At 31.6% G+C, this 19,617-nt stretch overlaps 1 protein-coding gene and 1 long non-coding RNA gene across 3 annotated transcripts; both read right to left on the bottom strand.

The window, feature by feature from the left end:
* Positions 1-6,521: 6,521 nt before the first annotated feature.
* LOC145029365 (uncharacterized) lies at positions 6,522-8,422 on the bottom strand. Its single transcript, XR_013676494.1, has 3 exons — positions 7,433-8,422; positions 7,239-7,335; positions 6,522-6,868 (listed from the first exon to the last, which is right to left on the bottom strand). It is a non-coding gene; the product is annotated as an uncharacterized LOC145029365 (long non-coding RNA).
* Positions 8,423-17,046: 8,624 nt separating this feature from the next.
* On the bottom strand, positions 17,047-18,824 carry LOC145032921 (glycerol-3-phosphate acyltransferase 5-like). Of its 2 annotated transcripts, none has more exons than XM_078981883.1 (2): positions 18,226-18,824; positions 17,047-18,018 (listed from the first exon to the last, which is right to left on the bottom strand). In XM_078981883.1, the coding sequence occupies exons 1-2, from the start codon at positions 18,661-18,663 to the stop codon at positions 17,110-17,112; spliced, it is 1,347 nt and encodes a 448-aa protein (XP_078838009.1). In that variant the 5' UTR covers positions 18,664-18,824; the 3' UTR covers positions 17,047-17,109. The 2 variants fall into 2 exon arrangements, with proteins under 2 accessions (XP_078838009.1, XP_078838008.1); XM_078981882.1 differs by having other exon boundaries at positions 18,109-18,823.
* Positions 18,825-19,617: the final 793 nt, after the last annotated feature.

Below are 19,617 nucleotides of genomic sequence, written 5' to 3'. Positions count from 1 at the left end.
GTTGATGACATTGCACACACCACAACTTCTATTTATCATGTGAGTTTATTTTGGATGTTACTATGATTGATACAGATTTGTTTGACACAGTACTATGACATTTGAGTTGCTCATTCCGTGGTTTTATTATATATGATGTGATTTTTAGTATTATTAAAATAAAAAATTTTGGGTCGTATTTTGATCGTTTCAGTTTAGGTATTGACCTTGAGTGTCGGGGACTAAGCGTGAGGCCATGAGAGCTCGAGTTTAGCACTTATGTTGGGCAACGACCATTAGCTAGGCCGTCCTTTAGATAACCAGTCCGTTATCTTTAACATATTCTTGGAAGGATACGTTAACAATATGTATGTTATTTTAAATTGCACAACCGTGTAATGCACGAGTTATATTAGTATAAATTGAAGTACTTATTTATTTATCATTTCGATTATATTTATTTCACACTTTTACTTTAAAAATGTTTAATATTTACACATTTCTATTAAACATTTTTCAATTTACGGGTGTAATGCATCACCTTACAACTAGTTTTCTAATATAAATATAAAAAACGGATTTGGGTATTGGATCAAAGATGCCTTAACTATGGTTAAAACTTCAATAAATTCACATCGTGAGGAGCCCCCCATCGCTAGCAACATCACCATTGCCAGTTTTTGCCTATGTGAGTGGTTTTCCGTTGGAACTTGTGTTTGTTTGTGCTAAAATGTCAATCTTAACGGGCTTAGTCCCTTAATACCAAAAATGTAGTCCAATCTTATGTACGGGTCCCCTAATATTGGTCATTGACGTTTTCACCAAGTATGGAACTACCTGCAATACCATATCTCTCTCAATATTATTTATTTTAGGGCATGTTTTTTTTCCAGCAAATAAAGTACTATGATCAAATAAAAGTTGGAACTTTCAATAAGTACTTATAAATTATTTGAGATAACAATCGGCATAATTGGTGGGATTAGTGGGTGAACATGTGGTCGATATAACCTCATAAAGTGATGTTACTGATTTAATTTAAATAAACACTACCAACCAAACTTATTAGTATTACTCTTTGTTTACAAAATACTTATTTAAGACGTGTTGGAATTTTTCGCAGGTTATAGTTTTCAATATACTATAATTTCCAATAATTGGTGGAAAAGCAGTGTGTGTGTATATATATATATATATATATATATATATATATATATATATATATATATATATATATATATATATATATATATATATATATATATATATATATATATATATATATATGGTAAAGTGAATATACCTAACAACCTTATATAAGCTTAAATACCTAACCACAATCATATTTGCATTGTAATCACACAAAGTTCTTAAAATTCAACCTCATAACTTGATTGCTTCCAAAATCTTTGGATTTTCACCATTATCTTCCTTCAAATGACGTCTTTCTATCGGAAACCGACTGGTGGGCTTCAAATACCACCGTTACAAATCAAATGGTGTAGGAGGAGTATAATGGTGAATGTCTGAAAATCTTGGAAGTAAATCAAGTTAAGGATTGAAGTTTAAGAACATTAGACGATTGCAATGAAATATAATGCAAAACAATGTAATATAATGTGGTTAGGTACCTAAGCTTATATAAGGTTGTTAGATATATTCACTTTACTCATATATATATATATATATATATATATATATATATATATATATATATATATATATATATATATATATACACACACACACACACACACAGCTTTATTTGACACGTGGCGTTTTTCTATGATTTTTATTATTTCCTCTTTTTTTTTTTTTTGTTAACAAATCAAATTAAATTTAAAATTTGAAAATACAAAATCATATCCTAATAACATTATTATGTTTATTTTACTAAACAAATTAATTCATAATTAGTTAAAATCGACGATATCTTGGGTTCTTTTTGACATTTATTATTTTTTTATCTATATAAAATTTTTAAATATACTGACCGTGATTTCCAAGGGTTATAACGTAGTGTGTGTGTGTGTATATATATATATATATATATATATATATATATATATATATATATTAGTTTTGATGGGTTTATGTTGGAAACTTAAAGTTAGGGATGACAAAAGAAACCGAACACAATGGTGAAAACCGAAAACCGACATATTAGGATCGATTAATCGGGGCTAGGATCGGGTTTGATATGCTTTTAAAAAAATTTCGCGGGTTTGATTACGGGGATGGTAAACAAAATAATCGTCCCGATTACCCAAAACCAAAACCGAAACCCGTTACTTGAAACCATTCATATATATATATATATATATATATATATATATATATATATATATATATATATATATATATATATATATATATATATATATATATATATATATATATATATATATATATATATATGACACAAAAAACTCTTTTTACACAGAAATTCGATTTTGACACTGTGTTTTTCAATTTGTTACAATTCTGACCACTTGACCGGTTAACCAGGTTACATGCTGACGTGGCATGATGACGTGTCAGTTTTGATGATGTGGCATGCTAACATTATATGCTGACGTGTCAAAATTGAATTTTTTTTTCTCACAAAAAACACTAAGTTTTTAATTTTTTTTTTATTTTGATACTAAGTTTAATTTTTTCTTTCAACTTTGATACTTTGTTTTTTTTGTTCCAAATCGAACATCATTTTTTTCAATTTTGTTCAATGTTAATAATTTTCTATTTAAAACCGTATAAATATTTTTTTAATACATTAAAACCGTATAAATATGTTTTTTTTCATTTAAAAACCATAGTTTTGTATAAATACATTTTTTTTACACTCAAACCATATTTTTATATATAAATATGTGTTGGTTATATAAAAATTATATTTTATATTAAATATGCAACTTTCAAATGTGTTTGGAAGTTTGGAAGCGTCTAGTCGATCAAAACTCAGATATCAAGTTTGCAATGTATCAAATTTTTATATCTTATTAGAAGCTTATGGTTAGTGTGATTCTCATGATATAACTAATGCTTTGAATGTATGAAAAGAAAACACATTGTATTTAAATAAAAATGTGGTTTTTAAACGAAAAAATATGTTTATATGCTTTAAAATGTAATAAAAAATATATTTATACGGTTTCAAATAGAAAATAGATAAAATTGAACAAAATTTGATAAAAGATGTTCGATTGGAACAAAAAAAACATAATGTCAAAATTGAAATAAAAAGTTAAACTTAGTGTCAAAATCGAAAAAAAAGTGAAAACTTAATGTTTTTTATGGAAAAAAAAAATCAATTTTGACACGTCAGCATATCATGTCAGCATGCCACGTCATCAAAACTGACACGTCAGCATGTAACACAGTTAACCGGTCAAGTGATCAGAATTATAATAAATTGGAAAACACAGTGTCAAAATTGACCCAAAAAAAACACAGCGTCAAAATCGAATTTCTGTGTAAAAAGAGTTTTTTTTGTGACATTTACCCTATATATATATATATATATATATATATATATATATATATATATATATATATATATATATATTTCCTTGAGTTATATTCTTTGTTGTGAACGATTTAAAGATAATTTCTTGAGATAGCTTCCTGTTTATATGTAGTGGTAATGTTTTGATATATATTTTTTTTATTCATAATACTTAGAGTAATAGTGATATTATGGTTTATAAATGCTAGTGTGTTTTTTTTTTTTTTTTTTTTTTTTTTTTTTTTTTTTTTTTTTTTGCCACTAGTAACCACTTATGTATCAAAACAAATATGTTTGCTCTTAATGGTTTTGTAAATTATCAAAATTATTTTGGATATGAATTTATGTTTGCATCACTAAGTGTAATGGTTTTGTATTCTCATTGCATCAAAAGTATTCTTAATCTAAATGTTAAGTGGTGATCCCTGTTAAAATTTTGGGATACTCGCAGACCCGATAGTGTTTGGTAAATAAGTACCCGTTGGGAATCAGATCGGTAATGAGATCGATTTTCAAATTCGAGAATGGGGGAGGGATTACCAAAAAACTTGTCCTAAACCCGGCCGTTGCAATCCCTACATGGAGTTATTTATAGGGAAAATGGAAAGTCAAACGTTTCTTCATATATCAATGAACAACTCTTTATTTTACGATCTTATTATCATAATTATTTATACCCATATATCTAGAAAAATGAGTTATTACGACAAGTAGGCTTTAAATGCGCGTTTAAGTGTTTTTTCATGTCGATGGTTACAACGTAAGTGAAATATTTTAAATTGTCATGTTACTAAAAGTGTAATATTTTGTGATTTAGTGTCCATCGATGCAGCAAGTATACAAACTATTAGACTTAATCCATAACTTAACAGGGGTTTTGTAACTTAATATATAATATTATAAAGTAGTTAATGTAATTTTGACTGCAAAAACATATAAATATAAATTTCTTTATAGAATTAAACAAGTTGCGATACCCTGCTTTTTCTATGTTGGTCAAACAACCAAAAACTTTAAATGAACGATTGAAGTCAAAAATTGGTTCACCATATAGCCTATATTACAACCAATAAAACAATTTCGATTAAACCAAATCGATTTTCATATTAAATAAATGATATTTACTATTTCATTTGCTTCTATATATTTTACTGTTCAGTTATTTGAGCATTGAAACTTTGATGTTTTCTTTTTTAAAGGATAACATCCGCTTCAAACTTTTGGTATTTTTTTAAAAAATTATTTATAATTTTTTGGTAGTATAAGAGTTTAAAGTCCAATTTTACCGATTGAATTGGTCATTTTACTTAACATAAGTTGTTTCATTACCACGTGGGTGTGTTTCATCCAACTAGACAAATGTAAATTGTAGATAAGTCTGTGAGGGATGAGTTGAAGGGTGAAATTCATTTTCTCATCCAGTTGATCTGAATATATAAGTTTTTTTCTTCTTGTTTGTTTGGTTGAGGAAATCGCAAACCTACTAATGTTGTTGTAAACTTAAAACAAGTGTGCATTGTTCTCTTTTGTGTTAAAGATTAAGGTATTATTATGGTCGGATGATATGAAATGTATGCACATCTCTTACAAAGATTATTTGGATTTTGATATTTGGATTGATTTTGAGTAAAACCAAATTAATAATTTGGATTTCGAATTGATTTTGGATTATAAAATATTAAAAAAAAACAAATAAAATTTATTATTTATTTATTTCTATTATGTTTTTAATATTATTATTTTCCTATATTGTTTTCTTACAATAAATTACTAAATCTCATCTAATAAAAACATTATTATATACTTCTTAAAAGTTATATATATATATATATATATATATATATATATATATATATATATATATATATATATATATATATATATATATATATGTAGAATTCTAAACAATAATATATTTTACTTAATAGTTGTTTGTATATTTTAATTCACAACATAAAACAAATTGCTTTTATTCATTTATAAAGTTTGCTAAGCCAAGTTTAAGCAATTAATTTTCTAATATAGAGTTGAACTTATAATACATAGATTTGCTAAGCCAAGTACACAATTCCAAAATCAACTTAATCTTATTGCAAAATAATAATAATAATAATAATAATAATAATAATAATAATAATAATAATAATAAATAAATAAATAAATAAATAAATAAATAAATAAATAAATAAATAAATAAATAAATAAATTAGCGAAGACCCTAACACATTACAATTTTGAAACATTCAATATATAACCTTTTTTTACTATATAACATGCATATCAATATTACATTAATTCTATCTTTAAGCCATCAACGTTTTATTATATGAAATACATATCACTAATATAGTAAGTCAACCTTCAACCCTTCAAACTTTTATTCATAAATTATATTTTATTGCATCAAAGAGCTTCTATATGTCTACATTGAAGCCTTAAAACTTTTAATGCTAGTTGTAATGGAAAAAGGTTAAGAAATAGACTCTTTTTTTGCAACATCATACTTAGCCAAACACAATAGCTTCCTATTACCAACTAAGGCAATATTGTTTTAAAAAGACTGCCTTAATAAGAAAAAAAATGAAAATATAAAGGTTTAATAGAAAAAAAAAAGTAATTACAAACAAATAAATTGAAGTACAATAGGCTAAATGCAAGTAATAGCCATGTACTTTAATTTACTAATTATAATAACTTTTAACTTTTTGGAATGTTTTTTTTTATTAACAATAAAAGACTTGTGACTGTAGAGAACTTAAAGATTCTAAGCATGTAAATTCCATCAAAATCCCCCAATTTGATAAAAACAGTAGCTCAAAAAGAAAATCGCAACTTAATGATATGATATAATAGTCTATCCAAGTAAGGATTATAACAGAGCTTTCCAACAACAAATGAATTTTTTTTATGGTAAAACCATATAAACCTCAAGGGCCATAAGTTAATTCATAAAACTTCTTAATTCTCTTATATAATTTAAAATAGACAAAAATAAAGAAACCCAAGTGCAAGGACTAAATATGTAAATTCCACTAAATATGCTTTGACTTGGACTAAATTAAAGAACCCCAAATGCAAGAACTAAACCAGTTACAACTCACAACACGCATTGTTTTGTTTTTATTTTTTTCAAGCTTCTATTTTTGCTTCTAATTTACCGTTAATAGTTTTATACATATTGCAATACTTATCTTCACTTATCCATTCCAAAAAATATATGATTAAATCCATCATTTATAAACCGAGCTTTAAACTTTGATCGAAACTTGGTGTGTAAATTCACGTTGAAATTTGGGATGAACAAGTGAGCAACCTCGACCATGTTTTGCTCCTTCCTGATTCAATTTTACCTCATATTCTCGCAATATTCCATCATCAAAACCCCTACAACAACAATTTCATCATGAAATTGGAAAATCTCAATGTCCAGAAAAGCTATGTTCTAGAAAAGTGGTCATGCATTTGGAATAAGAGAAAAATAAAAGGAAAAAAGATACTCGTATTTCATATTAATTGTAATATAGATGTTTACTTCTAAGATTATGTAACTCGATAATGAGGTCTCGTGGTGATGGTAATGCTTCTATCAGTATTCAGTGGAGGTATGGATCATATCATTAATATAACATGATTTATCATGTGCAATTCTAACTAAAATAGCAAAAAAAATGAAAACCAAATATTTATTTCTATTATAACACAACCAAAACATAGATAAGAGTCAACCATGTCCATGTGTAAGTGATTATATTACCATCATTCCAACATCGTACACTAATAATGATTTTACTTGATCTTGTATATTTTTCACAACAGCTTCATGGAAATCATTGTCTCCAGTTAAAAACATCCTAGGGCAAGATAATAGGTAAAATTATATGAACAAAACTGTGAAAATTAATGAAAATGAAACAAAATGAAAATAATCAGAATAGTAAGAACTGTTACCTAAATAATTTGTCGATTAAACTAAAATATCCTCCTCATTTGGTGATCCAAAAATGTCAGGTAGACAAAAGAGTGAACATGTCATTAAACTCATGAATCAGCAAATAAAAAACAATCTTCCCTCATACACTCTTCATTGAAGCATTACGAATCAAAAGGTAAATATGGTAAAATCTGTTACCTTTCTATTAAAACAATATATGTTGATGGATTTTCGTATTTAAACCTGGATAAGAATGAAGAATGTGATACTTTTGTCCAGATCTACAAACCAAATAAACCTAGATTTTTTTTTTGGAAACGGCAAATGATTAATAGGAAATGTACTTTTACCAATTTGGGTTTTCATTTCTTTCCAAGTACTGATCAAATGAAACATGAGAACATGTAAGTTGTTTTTACCTCAAATGTACTTTTCTATAATATTATATGAATATATAACGAGGAAAAGAAGGGAAATAAATACCCAGAAACATTGCAAATCTGATATTACCAATAGCATGTGATTTCTGCCATCGTTGGCCATTATAGTCGCCACCGACAACAACCACTTTATTGTTGTCCTCCATCTTGACCGTTTCTTCTATCCACCATGTCTCTCTCGCAATTCTCTTATTCCTCTCCTCAATCGATCCTTCAATCTCTATCGGTTTTTCTTGCTGCCTTGATCGCACACACCCACCAGACAACATGAGTGTGTATGTTTGTTTTGCTCCCAGAAAACATTTAATAATGCTTCCAAAATGATCATAGGTTAGGGTTTTTAAGAAGAAGGAAGGGAAGAGATTTAGCCTTTAGGGAGAGAAATTTAAATTTGTGGATGGAATTCGAAATGCTCCATAAAGGGATAAGAGTTCAAGGATTCATTGAGGTGTGCTCTTCACCCTCATACCACCGAGTACGGCCTTATCACCCATACCACCAAGTGTTGTGTTTTCACCAATAACTCTTCAACCCATACCGCAAACATTGGTTTTCGATGGCACCTTACGAACAATGCACAACATTTTGACAAATGTTAATAGTATAAGACCTTTTGGTATATGCATAACACGAGAGTGTTCGTGGTCTAGGTCACGACCGTACACACCACCCCGTTGGTTCGTGGTCGTAGCCCTCCGTGCTCCGGACAACAAACCCAAACGGCCAATAGTTTGATTTCTTGCATTAAATCTCGATTGACCACTTTCTTCTCCTCCCTAACTGCATATTTTCTATTTCTTCAACATTCATTTATAAATACCACTACTCAATCTTCTTATTTTCATACAATTCTTCTCCGCTTTAGATACATTTTTTGTTGTTTGATCCTTCAAAAACTATGCCTCCCAAAAAAAAAAATGATCGGAAGAGGAAGAAGAGAAATTAGCACAAGCATGGGTGACAGTTTTGGAAGACAATGCTGATAAAACTTCCGGTTCTTTTTGGATAAATGTTGAAAGTGTTTTTCATGGTTTAATGAGTTGTGCAATTTGAAATGTTGATGAAATATGCTTGAGGTGGTGCGATATGAGGCCTAAATGTTCTGAGTTCAATGGAATTTACAATTTTGTTGTAAACAACATACACGAAGCTGGTATCGATCCGGTTAATGTGGCTATGGAGCAATATGAAAACACAAATCATCAACATTTTAGACATGTCAAAGCTTGACAAAAATTGAAGAATTCTCCAAAATGGAATAACCTTACTTAAAAAAACACAAATTAGAAGTTTGGTATTTTTAGCCTTTTAATTCTTAATGTTATTTTTATTGTAGTTAATGTAATTTTTAGTTTTAAAGTTATTTTATTTTTTTTCGTTTTACTTAATGTAGTTTTTAATTAATGTAATTTAGTATTTTAAATTAATGAAAATTAGTATTTAAAAAAACAATTATATGAATTTTTATGTATTTTTGAATTAAATTTAATTAAAAAAATGAGGTGGAGTGTTATGTTTAGTGGTAGGTATCTCATGTTAGTGATAGAGGAATGTGATGTTGATGTGACATCCACCATATATATGATATTTAGTAGGTATAACGGATAGCCTAATATTATGACTCTTAAAAAACGAAATTTTAAGTGGTTCGGATATAAATTTAGTTTGAACTATTCAAATCTATGTTTTTTTTAAATTGAAATCAATTTAAATTCATTTAATTTTATGATAAACACAACTGAATAGCTAGGTATATGTTTGTGTATTTATGTGTGGTTCTTCCCAGAAAAATGATTATCACGACGGAAAGAAATACATGGTTGTGTGTTTCTCCAAAGAAAAATGAACACAACTAGAAATGATGAGGATGACTAAGGGTAAAAAAGCTGATTATTTTTGCTAAGATTTGACCCATACGTTTTTTGTATATAAATTTTATTTCAAACATAACAACATCAAGATATATATTTTATTATTGTTGAATTCTGGTTTATAATTTTAAATTAAAAATACGGTATGAACACCTCATTACCGATTGTTCTTTCTTGACGTTACCATTTCTATATCACTGAACTACTTTGAATTACTAAATATTTAGCGTAAATTTATACAGTTTGAATTTTTCATTAGTGGAGCTCCAAAAATTTTCGCAAATTCTTTCCCTCTAACCTACACACAAGCCTCCATATTAGAGTAAGTTAACTTATTAAAAAGAGTAAATTACACGAATGGTCCCTATGGTTTGGGTTAATTTGTATGTTTGGTCCTTAACTTATTTTTTTTTTTAACTTGAAAGGTCCATACCGTTGTTTTTGTTACGCGTTTGGTTACCACTGTTTATTTTTGTTACACTCTTGGTCATTGTCTTACCTAAAAAAACTATTATTTAAATATAGAAAAATGGTGGAGTAGACAAGATAAGATTAGAGGGGTGGGGTTGGGGGAGTGTTTGTTTAAATAAATTAAAAAAAATCAAGGGAAAAATAGTCTTTTTGGGAAAGATAGGGAGCAAACACGTAACAAAAACAAACAGTAGGGACCTTCAGAGTTAAAAAAATAAGTTAGAGATTAAACACACAAATTACCCTAAACTATAGGGACCATTTGTGTAATTTCCTCTTAGAAATATGGTTTACATTTTCTGTCATCATCTTCGACGGTTAATTAATCAAAAGCTACATTTCTTCATTACGTTTGTGCATTGAATCTGGCGATATAGGTTGTTACTTATCTAAAAAAAAATTGTTTAATTTACTATTGTAACACCCCGAAATTCAGGTATTCTTCTTTCATCCTTGCTCTTTGTGTTTGGCCATTTTTAGCCCTTGGATGAACTTTTGTTTAGCAAGTGAGTACGCTGGGCGTACCATAGGGGTACGCTGCGCGTACTCAAGCGCTTAAAAATAACGCGTTATCGCCAAGGTACGTTGGGCGTACCAAGAGTTACGTCGGGCGTACCCGGCCCAGGAGCAAAACCCTAATTTTGTGTTGTGCACTATTTAAAGGATGATAAGGCTCATTTCTCAGCCTCCATATCAGTGAGTAAAACCCTAAGAGAGAGCCTTCCATCGTCCTTAATGAGTGTGTGTGTTCTTGGAGCTAATAGTTCCTTGGTGTGTTAGTGAAGAAGGAAGAAATGAGCTTGTGGAGACTAAAAGCTTGAAGTGCAAGTTTAGATCTGAGATCTACAGAGAAAGGAGCTGCATCTAGAGGTATAAAGTTCAAAACTTTCCTCTTCATTTTGGTTTGATGTTGCATGTGCCATTCCTAGGGTTAAAAACCCTAAAGGTGGAGACTTTATGAGTGTAAGGTGCTCCATGGTCCGAGATCTGTCCCTTTTCAGTGGTATTTGAGGTCTAGATCCATAAAGTTCCCATCTTGGTCGTTGATAGGAGGTCATGCTTGAGCTCTATGCTTTCTAGGGTTAGAGAATGAAATGTTTTGGGTGCTAGTGACTTATTCAGCCATGCAAAGGCTTAAAGTTATCGACTTTATGGTTTAAGAGACTTAGAAATGGTCAGATCTAAAAGTTAGACGTGGGTCTTAACCGTTTAAGACCTAAAAGAGTTAAGGTGCTGAAGCTGGCAGTACGCCGGGCGTAATCCCAGTACGCGTCGCGTACTGGGTAGCATCCCCCGATCCTAAGAGGCAGCCGGGTACGCCTATCGTACACATCTGGTACGCGCAGCGTAACCCAAAAAGTTGACTTTTGAGTTGACTTTTAGTGTATGGTCTATTGTGGGGCCTTTGAGATATGAGAGGGGTAAAATGGTCTTTTACCCTTCTGAGAGTGTCATAAGAGGACATAGTCTAACCTTTGAGAGTTATAATAATTAGGGTATTTATTTTGATTAAGCGGAGGTTAGACCAGCGTTACCGAGTCAGAGATTACCGAGATACCCGAGGTGAGTCTTCTCACTATACTTTACCTAGTGTGGTAACAGAGTTATGTGATAGAGTATTTTAGAGTTATATGCCAGTGTAATTGCATGTTATTTATGTGCTATGATTTATTGTGATATGTGCTATGTATGATTCAGAGTTACAGAGTTAGGACCTTCGGATCCACAGAGTTAGGACTTTTGGGTCCACAGAGTTAGGGCCAGAGGGCCCATAGAGAGTTGGGGCTGGAGGGCCCCACTGAGACACATAGACCTAAGGGTCAACAGAGTTACATCCTTGAGTGGCTATTATGTGTTAGATTGGTATTTTGGGGAACTCACTAAGCATTTATGCTTACAGTGTTATGTGTTATGTGTTATGTGTTTCAGATACCAGTGATGATCGCGGGAAGGCGCCGGCATGATTCGTACACATGCACATCGTGCCAATTCCTTAGGTAAACCCTTAGGAACGAATGAATAAAGGATAGCTAATTCTTAGGGTGAAACCTTAAGAAATAAAGAAGATAATGGGGATGGGTAATTGGGTTGATTGTTTGATGATTAAATATAATAATTATATTATTGTGGGTTGAAAACCTATATGCTCACCAGGCTCCCAAGCCTGACCCACTCAGTTTTCTTTGCATTACAGGTAATGGCACAAGACTATAAGTTGATGGACTTGAAGAGAGATTTTGGATTATAGATCAGTAGTTATAAATAACTGTTGTAAGGTCTATTTTATATTGTTTATGCTTTTGGTCTATATCGGAACATGATATCCCAAGATTTTGTTATTTAATGAAAATACATTTCTTTAAAAAATGCTTTGATAAATTTTATTTTATCATATTTTATTTTGGGAACAAATTCCGCAACTCTTCTAATCAAAGGATTACTCTGATTTTATAAAACAAAGCATAAACAAATCGGTCTAGTCTGTCCGTGAAATTAGGGATGTCACAGTTAACACATATGGTTTACCACATAGGTGAGTATAGTGAGGAGACTCATCTCGCACATATGCCTGATAGTACTCACACCCAAACTGTAGGAAATAGACTTCACCTATTAATTACACCAAATAACCCTAATTAACAATTAAGGTAATTTTCCATACATAACTAGTCCCAAGCCATGTCTAATCCACAATTTAGGCAAAACACCATTTTGCCCCTTCCAAAACCAAAACCAACACATTTGACCTTACGCGCGGATACTCAAGCTCTACACTGGGCGTAGAGCACAAAGGTAGAAAACGGGTTCTCAACCAACTATGTTGGGCGTATTTAGATTTATGCCCAACATACACGACCCAAAACCAAACTTATCTTTTAAGCTCTTAATCATTAAGACACTTTACCCCAACTTTAGATCTGACCCTATATGGCATTCTAATCCATAAAGTCTCTAAATTTTATGCCTTTGCATGGCTAAAGAAATCTTAATCCCAAAACCCTAACTTCTAACATCACCAAAAACTCCATAACTCAAGCATGGATGAAAGGAAAGGACCAAGCTTGCATTTTTATGACACTATGCACTCTAAAACTTTTGAAAGGACAACTCAAATGGTCTGGAGTAGTCCGTACTCACAAAGACCAAGATTTTGGAATAAAATGGACATAAACTCAAGCTTAAACAAGATCTAGCAAAGCAAACCTCAAGGTATGAACTTTATACCTTCTTAAGATGAACAACAAGGTGTAGATTCTGGATCCAAGGACATGAGTGCACTACAACTTCTTCAATGATCTTCCTTCACCACCAAAAACACTCAAGAATCACACAAAGGCTTTAAAACACTCACTCAAGAGCTAGGGTTTTGATATTTGGGCTAAAAGGGATGAAGGTTGGTCTTAAGAAGGTTCAAATGGGAATGAGATGTTTAAATATGGGACACAACCCTAAAAATTTAGGGTTTAGGAGTAGCACGAGTACGCCCAACATACTCAACCTTCGCCTCGATCCTTTTTAAAGACTTATGCTTGACATACAGTTCATGTACGTTGAGTGTAAGGGCTTATTATGCAGAAATTTGGAATTTAAGGGTTGAAAATGGAAATGCCAGGAAACGAGTGTTACAACATTTGTTTTTCATTTATAAATATGAAACCATAATTCGTTAAAAAAATGATTTATTTTAACCAAGGCCGGTCTTGAGGATTCAAATGTCCATGACAAACCAGAAGAAAAATTCCCTTATGCATGGCCCACAAAGAGTAATTTAAATAAAGAAATAAAAGTGCGTTGGTACTTTGAGTAATAAAATGAAAGTACATTGCTATTAAGAACAACTATATCAAAGGTATAATATTGAATTCAAAGAAATGAAATGTATGTTGCTATTTCTTGTATTCAGTTTATCTTTATATATACTCTTTCATTCCAAGTATGTCCTAGTTAAGCTTGAGTTCTATCTCCTTGGCTTATGTAAATTGGATTCAGGTGCATACCAAACACCGTAATGGAATCATACTAAATTTCAATTATAGGTCATACCTAAGCAACTTTCCAATCCAGTATTGCCCGGTGTAAAGATTGACGGGTCCCATCCATGCAAATTTTGAAAAAAAAAAGCAAAAGGAGGTTAAAAGTCGTCAAGATGGAATCTTAAAGCATAAATAACAACTATTTTCAGTATGTTTTAGTTATGAACCAATTGTCATTCAAATCATATTTGAATATAATATAGAGTAGTTGGGTTATTATATATATATATATATATATATATATATATATATATATATATATATATATATATATATATATATATATATATGGTATGTTGATTTCATGACTAACAACGATGAAATCCTCACATGCTTGTAAATAGAGAACCAGAATATGGCCATGATGTAATGATACTCATTAAAAACATGAGATTACAAGTTATTTCTATAATCAACTCATGTAATAATGACTTTTAAGTAGTGTTGTAAAACTCACTGAGTTGGCCGATTACTCCTCCGAGTACTCACTACTCGGCCCCTTATCGAGGCGAGTTACAGAATCTCGAGTACTCCCTGATTGGCTCCTTACCGAACTAAGCAGCGTTGTTAAACCCGGTCAACTCAGTGATTAATATGTATAATATACTTAATGAGTTATTATTTAACAGACATATGTGATTATTACTACATATATATATATATATATATATATATATATATATATATATATATATATGTATATATATATATATATCTTAAATTTTCTGTAATTATTCACGAAGTGAGACGATTATGTGTTTTTCAGTTTTTGTGTATTCATATGTATCTAACTTTGTTATATATTTCAATCAACTTAAGATTTTAACTTATGATTTTGACATATATAAGTTACCTAAAAATATTTCTACATGAATTATCGAATCCGAGTACTCCCCGAGTACTCCTGAGTACTCGCTACTTGGTAGTCGGCCGAGCAGGTACCGAGTAACGAGTTCTACAACCATGCTTTTAAGCAATAAAAAAATTATAAATATAATAAACCTAAAAAACTGAAAAGAAAAAAAAACATAATTTAAATAGCACTATTACATGTTCAACAAGAATCAAAGCCCATATAAATAGTAATAATGGGCTCGTTTCCCATATGCTTGGTAGACAAGAATAATTTTTCGATTTGGTTCAGGAATGACAACTTAAAAGGCATGAAATGCTTTTGATCATTCAACTGGTGTTTTAATAACAAGTCAAAAGAAGATATTCACTCAGTCATCTGACCAAACACATGATACACACACATTTTGCACCATAACAATTTCCTTTTAACATTATATCAAACATTTGGAAGGTCTCTTTAAAATCACCAAATTAAGGAATGAAACCAACAAAAAATATCTCTATCTTTTGTGGTCGTCAATTTCAATTGTTTCTAAAGGAACTAATACAATCCTTTACTTAATATCGATGATTACCTATTTACCTGATTAGCAATAACATGACTGCATGAGTCAGGAGTGATTTTTCGTAATCGATTAATCCCCTTCTACCCCTTGTTTGATCTTGAATGATCGCTAATATTTGCTTCTGCCAATCTGCCTTTTGCATTTGCATTCGTGTGTGGACTACGAGTCTACAACTGATCGAAGAGTTGGACTATATTCTAGACGACTAAGCTATCTTTCATTCATTTGCATTTGTGCCCAATTGTTGATGATTGAATATAGTATAAAAAAAATTCCGTCCCTCTAAAAAAGTAAGGTCCCGTTTGATAGGTTTTGTCTGGGAAAGTGTTGTCTGGTAAAGTGTTGTATGGGAAAGTTTTCTGACTGGGAAAGAAATCATGTTGTTTAATTGATCTGATTGACTGTGCTGAATGATGAAAAAAAAAATAATAACTCAATAAAAAAAGTTATTTAAAAAAAGTTATTTTAAAAAATTAATAATCCAATAAAGAAAAGAAAAAGGCGGGGTTTTGTGTATAATTGTCTTTCCAGCCCATTCAGCCAGAAAGATATGATTTTAGGGCTTTCTAGGAAAGACATATCTTACCGGGAAAGACTCAGTCTTTTATACAAGTCAAATAGTTTTTCCGATCCATTCAGCCTGAAAGATCTGTTTGGATCTAGAAATATGTGTATCAAATGGGGCCTAAGCCTTGTAAACATGCTTGCTTCACTTGCCCATTCTCATAAGTGGGTCTAATTTTAACTATATAATTATATTATTATACAATGAATGAGAATTCGTCTGGTATTTATATAATTAAACAATCCATAATTAATTGAACACTAAATTTTAATGATTTTCGGCATAATCATATTACTTTTCATACAAATCCACCCTCTTTTTTTCTAAAATATAGAAGAGTTGACAACCTAATATCTAACTTTAGTTAAATTTATCGTCAATCAAAACTTAGACTTTTAACTCCATTTTATTTATACATTAAACTATACATATATATCTTCCTGGTAAATAAAAATAATTTTACCACTTATAAATCTCTTATGAGTTTTAAGAGTTGTTATTTTGTGGTATTTTTGAAATAAATATTATTCATGTGTTAATTTCTGGTTTATTTCGATTTTAAAATTAAAATCATAATTATATATGTAAAGTATTAAATATAATATATATGAAATTAAATTGCAATAATGTCTTTCTTTCTTATTTTAAAGTTTTATATTAAAGAATATTTAATACTTACGTTTTAATGTTTAATTTTTTTATTTAAATTAAAGTGTATAATAGTCTTACACTTTCGTATCTTATATATACACATAATAATATAGGCCCATAATTTTTCATAGACAATTGAATTGGCCAAGAAAAATATAACAGCTAAAAAACTAAGAAAAACCGATCAAAATGAAAATATTATAATAAATAAAATATTTATTTGAGTGAAATATGTAAATAATTACATCACCACTTTGTTCACGGTCCGACCATTTTTCTTAGGCTGCTCCATTGTTCCGTCATTCCCTGCAAGAACTCTATACTTGTCCTTCCTCGTAAAATTAGTGCACTCAAACCCTAAACTTGCCGCCAAGATTCTCTGAACATAATTCGCGACGTCTTGAGGGCTCTTTCCCGACGAACATGTTGCCTCTGCCGGCAACTGGTTCAAGAATATCACCTCGTACATGGGTGTCGGGTTCATCAAGAAAAAAATAGGGTCTAAACCTTTCCAACCCCTAGCAGTGGTTGCATGGAAAAACTCGAGTCGATAATTCATTGCAACGGGTACAATTCGATCGGTTAGTTCTGCAAAAAGCGCACTAAATCGGAGCAGAAAGGGTTCTCTGCAAGTTGTACCTTCCGGGCAAATCACCAAATCACCTTCGGATAATCCTTTTTTTATCCGTTCCGCATCCACGTGTCGGTTTCGGGTCAAACGGACGGTTTGGATCGGAGACAGGAGCTCGGATAATCTTGATAGTGAGTAGGTGACCGCCGGGATCTTGCGTTGGAGAACTGCCGATAACGCAAGGGGGTCCATTAGGCTTCGGTGGGTACAGACGAATAGCACGCCGGAGTTTGACCGGCGGGAAGGCGGCGATGGTGGAATTCCTCTCACAATGACCCTCCCGCCGAAGAATGCCATCACGTAAGGAACCATACACATTGGCAAAATGTGGGCGATAATTATACGAGTGATTGAGAGTATGATTCCGAACGGGATCCAAAGGAGGATCAAAAGAGCTGTGAAGGGAGTCGGCCTCTTTACGAGGCGCCCATCATGGAAGATCACCGGCACCGGCTGGATTTCTTGATCGGCGATATGCTTCTGGTTTTTGGTCATCGGGTAATGTGTATTAACTTGTTCCTGTTGCATATATATGAATTAGTAAGCTTTTATTTCATGCACACAAGATTATATATATATGAATTAAAAAGGATTTAATTAATTTATTGCCTTGCATAGAGATAAAAATGAAGAATCAGAATGACATCTTCCTATCCCTAAGCTAGGTTGTTTATCTTCAAACATGGCTGCAATACGATCACAAATTGAGCCACCAAAATCACCCACCTGGACTAACCCTGTAGCTAACCCAAACCGGCTAACCCCAAGTTCACTCCCAACAACATCATCTGCTCCGAGATGCTCCCTGGCAAACCGCTCCACCATAACCCTCGGCATCTTGGTCACGACCACCCTTCTTTCACCGGAGCTAAACACCCTCCAAGCATCTTTGTCAAGGTCATCAAAATAAAACTTGGGCAGAACTGCTCTCGCCACAGATTCAATCTCCGACATGGAAACGCCGGCGGTGGCAACAAAAATGGCCAGCTTTACACCGGTGTCGCCCTTCCCACAAATATCTAGTAGTCGGATTACCGGCCAAATTAGTAGTAGAAATGTGAAGCGGGTTAAACCGGAGGCTTCGAAAGCTAGTAGCATGAAGTAGGAGAAAGGATCGTTGTTCTTCAAGAGTGATCCTTCTAGACCAGATACCACAGACTCCATGAATATTTAATTTGGAGTTCTTGACGAATGTTTGAAAAAGAAATAGTGACGATGATATAGCGGTGGAGATGAGAATGGATTTTATCGCATTTCGTAGATGGAGGTGAAAGGTAGATTGGTTGATGGCTAATTAGGCTTATCATAAGTCTACACCCACCGTTAATGGAAGCAAATTAATAAGGTTTCCACCGTGGGCCTGTTGGCCACCACATATTTGACGTTCCATTGACTCAAGCCCAAATCCACCTCACCTTGTTAAACACCAGCAGAAAGTGAAACCCGACGACTCGAACTCGGGGCAGGTGAGTGTGTGGTAAAACACTCATGACCTCATCCCAGAGCTAGAAATCGTTGCCATATTTTACTCATGTTCTTTGATCTATTGTAATTGACAAATTTCTTCATATAACCATTTTATAGGGGTTGTTTTAACTATTTAACCATAAAAATCAAAGTTTTGTAGAATGATCATAAGATCCGCAGAGGGTGCTCTGCGGATCAACTAAAGTCTTTGAGGAGCCTTGCACACCTCTACGAAAAATGATGCGACAACACAAAAAGATAAATTTTTTTGGGGTTTTAACGGTTCCGCAGAGGTGTCTCTGCGGATCCTATGTTGGGCTCTATGGATCGCATGAATATTATGAGGAATTAGTATTTTTTATTTTTTTTATTTTGATTTTGATTTTATAAGCAAAAAAGGATTATTAAGCAACAAAAATTAGTAAAAATGATCATTAAACAAAAATTATTAAAATAGACTTGTTAATCATTTTTGTTTAATGATCATCTCTAATAATTTTTATTACTTAATAATCATTTTTGCATATAAAATCAAAATAAAAAAAATATTCCTGAACATCAATCTGCAGAGCTTAACATGGAGTCCAGAGAGACACCTCTGCTGAACTGTTAAAAATCCGAATTTTTTTGTTTTTTTGTGTTGTCACCTCA

The sequence above is a fragment of the Lactuca saligna genome, chromosome 2 (genome assembly GCF_052625555.1).
Source record: "Lactuca saligna cultivar CGN05327 chromosome 2, ASM5262555v1, whole genome shotgun sequence".
Classification (NCBI taxonomy): Eukaryota; Viridiplantae; Streptophyta; class Magnoliopsida; order Asterales; family Asteraceae; genus Lactuca; species Lactuca saligna.
The sequence above is the reverse complement of the archived record's forward strand: the minus strand, read 5'-3'. Positions and strand labels throughout refer to the sequence as shown.

Excerpts from the sequence above, each read along its gene's own strand:
- LOC145032921 (XM_078981882.1), bottom strand. The coding sequence starts at position 18,663 with ATGGAGTCTGTGGTATCTGGTCTAGAAGGATCACTCTTGAAGAACAAC. Across the intron at positions 18,019-18,108 it reads CATTTTTATCTCTATGCAAG|GAACAAGTTAATACACATTA; the intron begins GCAATAAATTAA and ends TATATGCAACAG.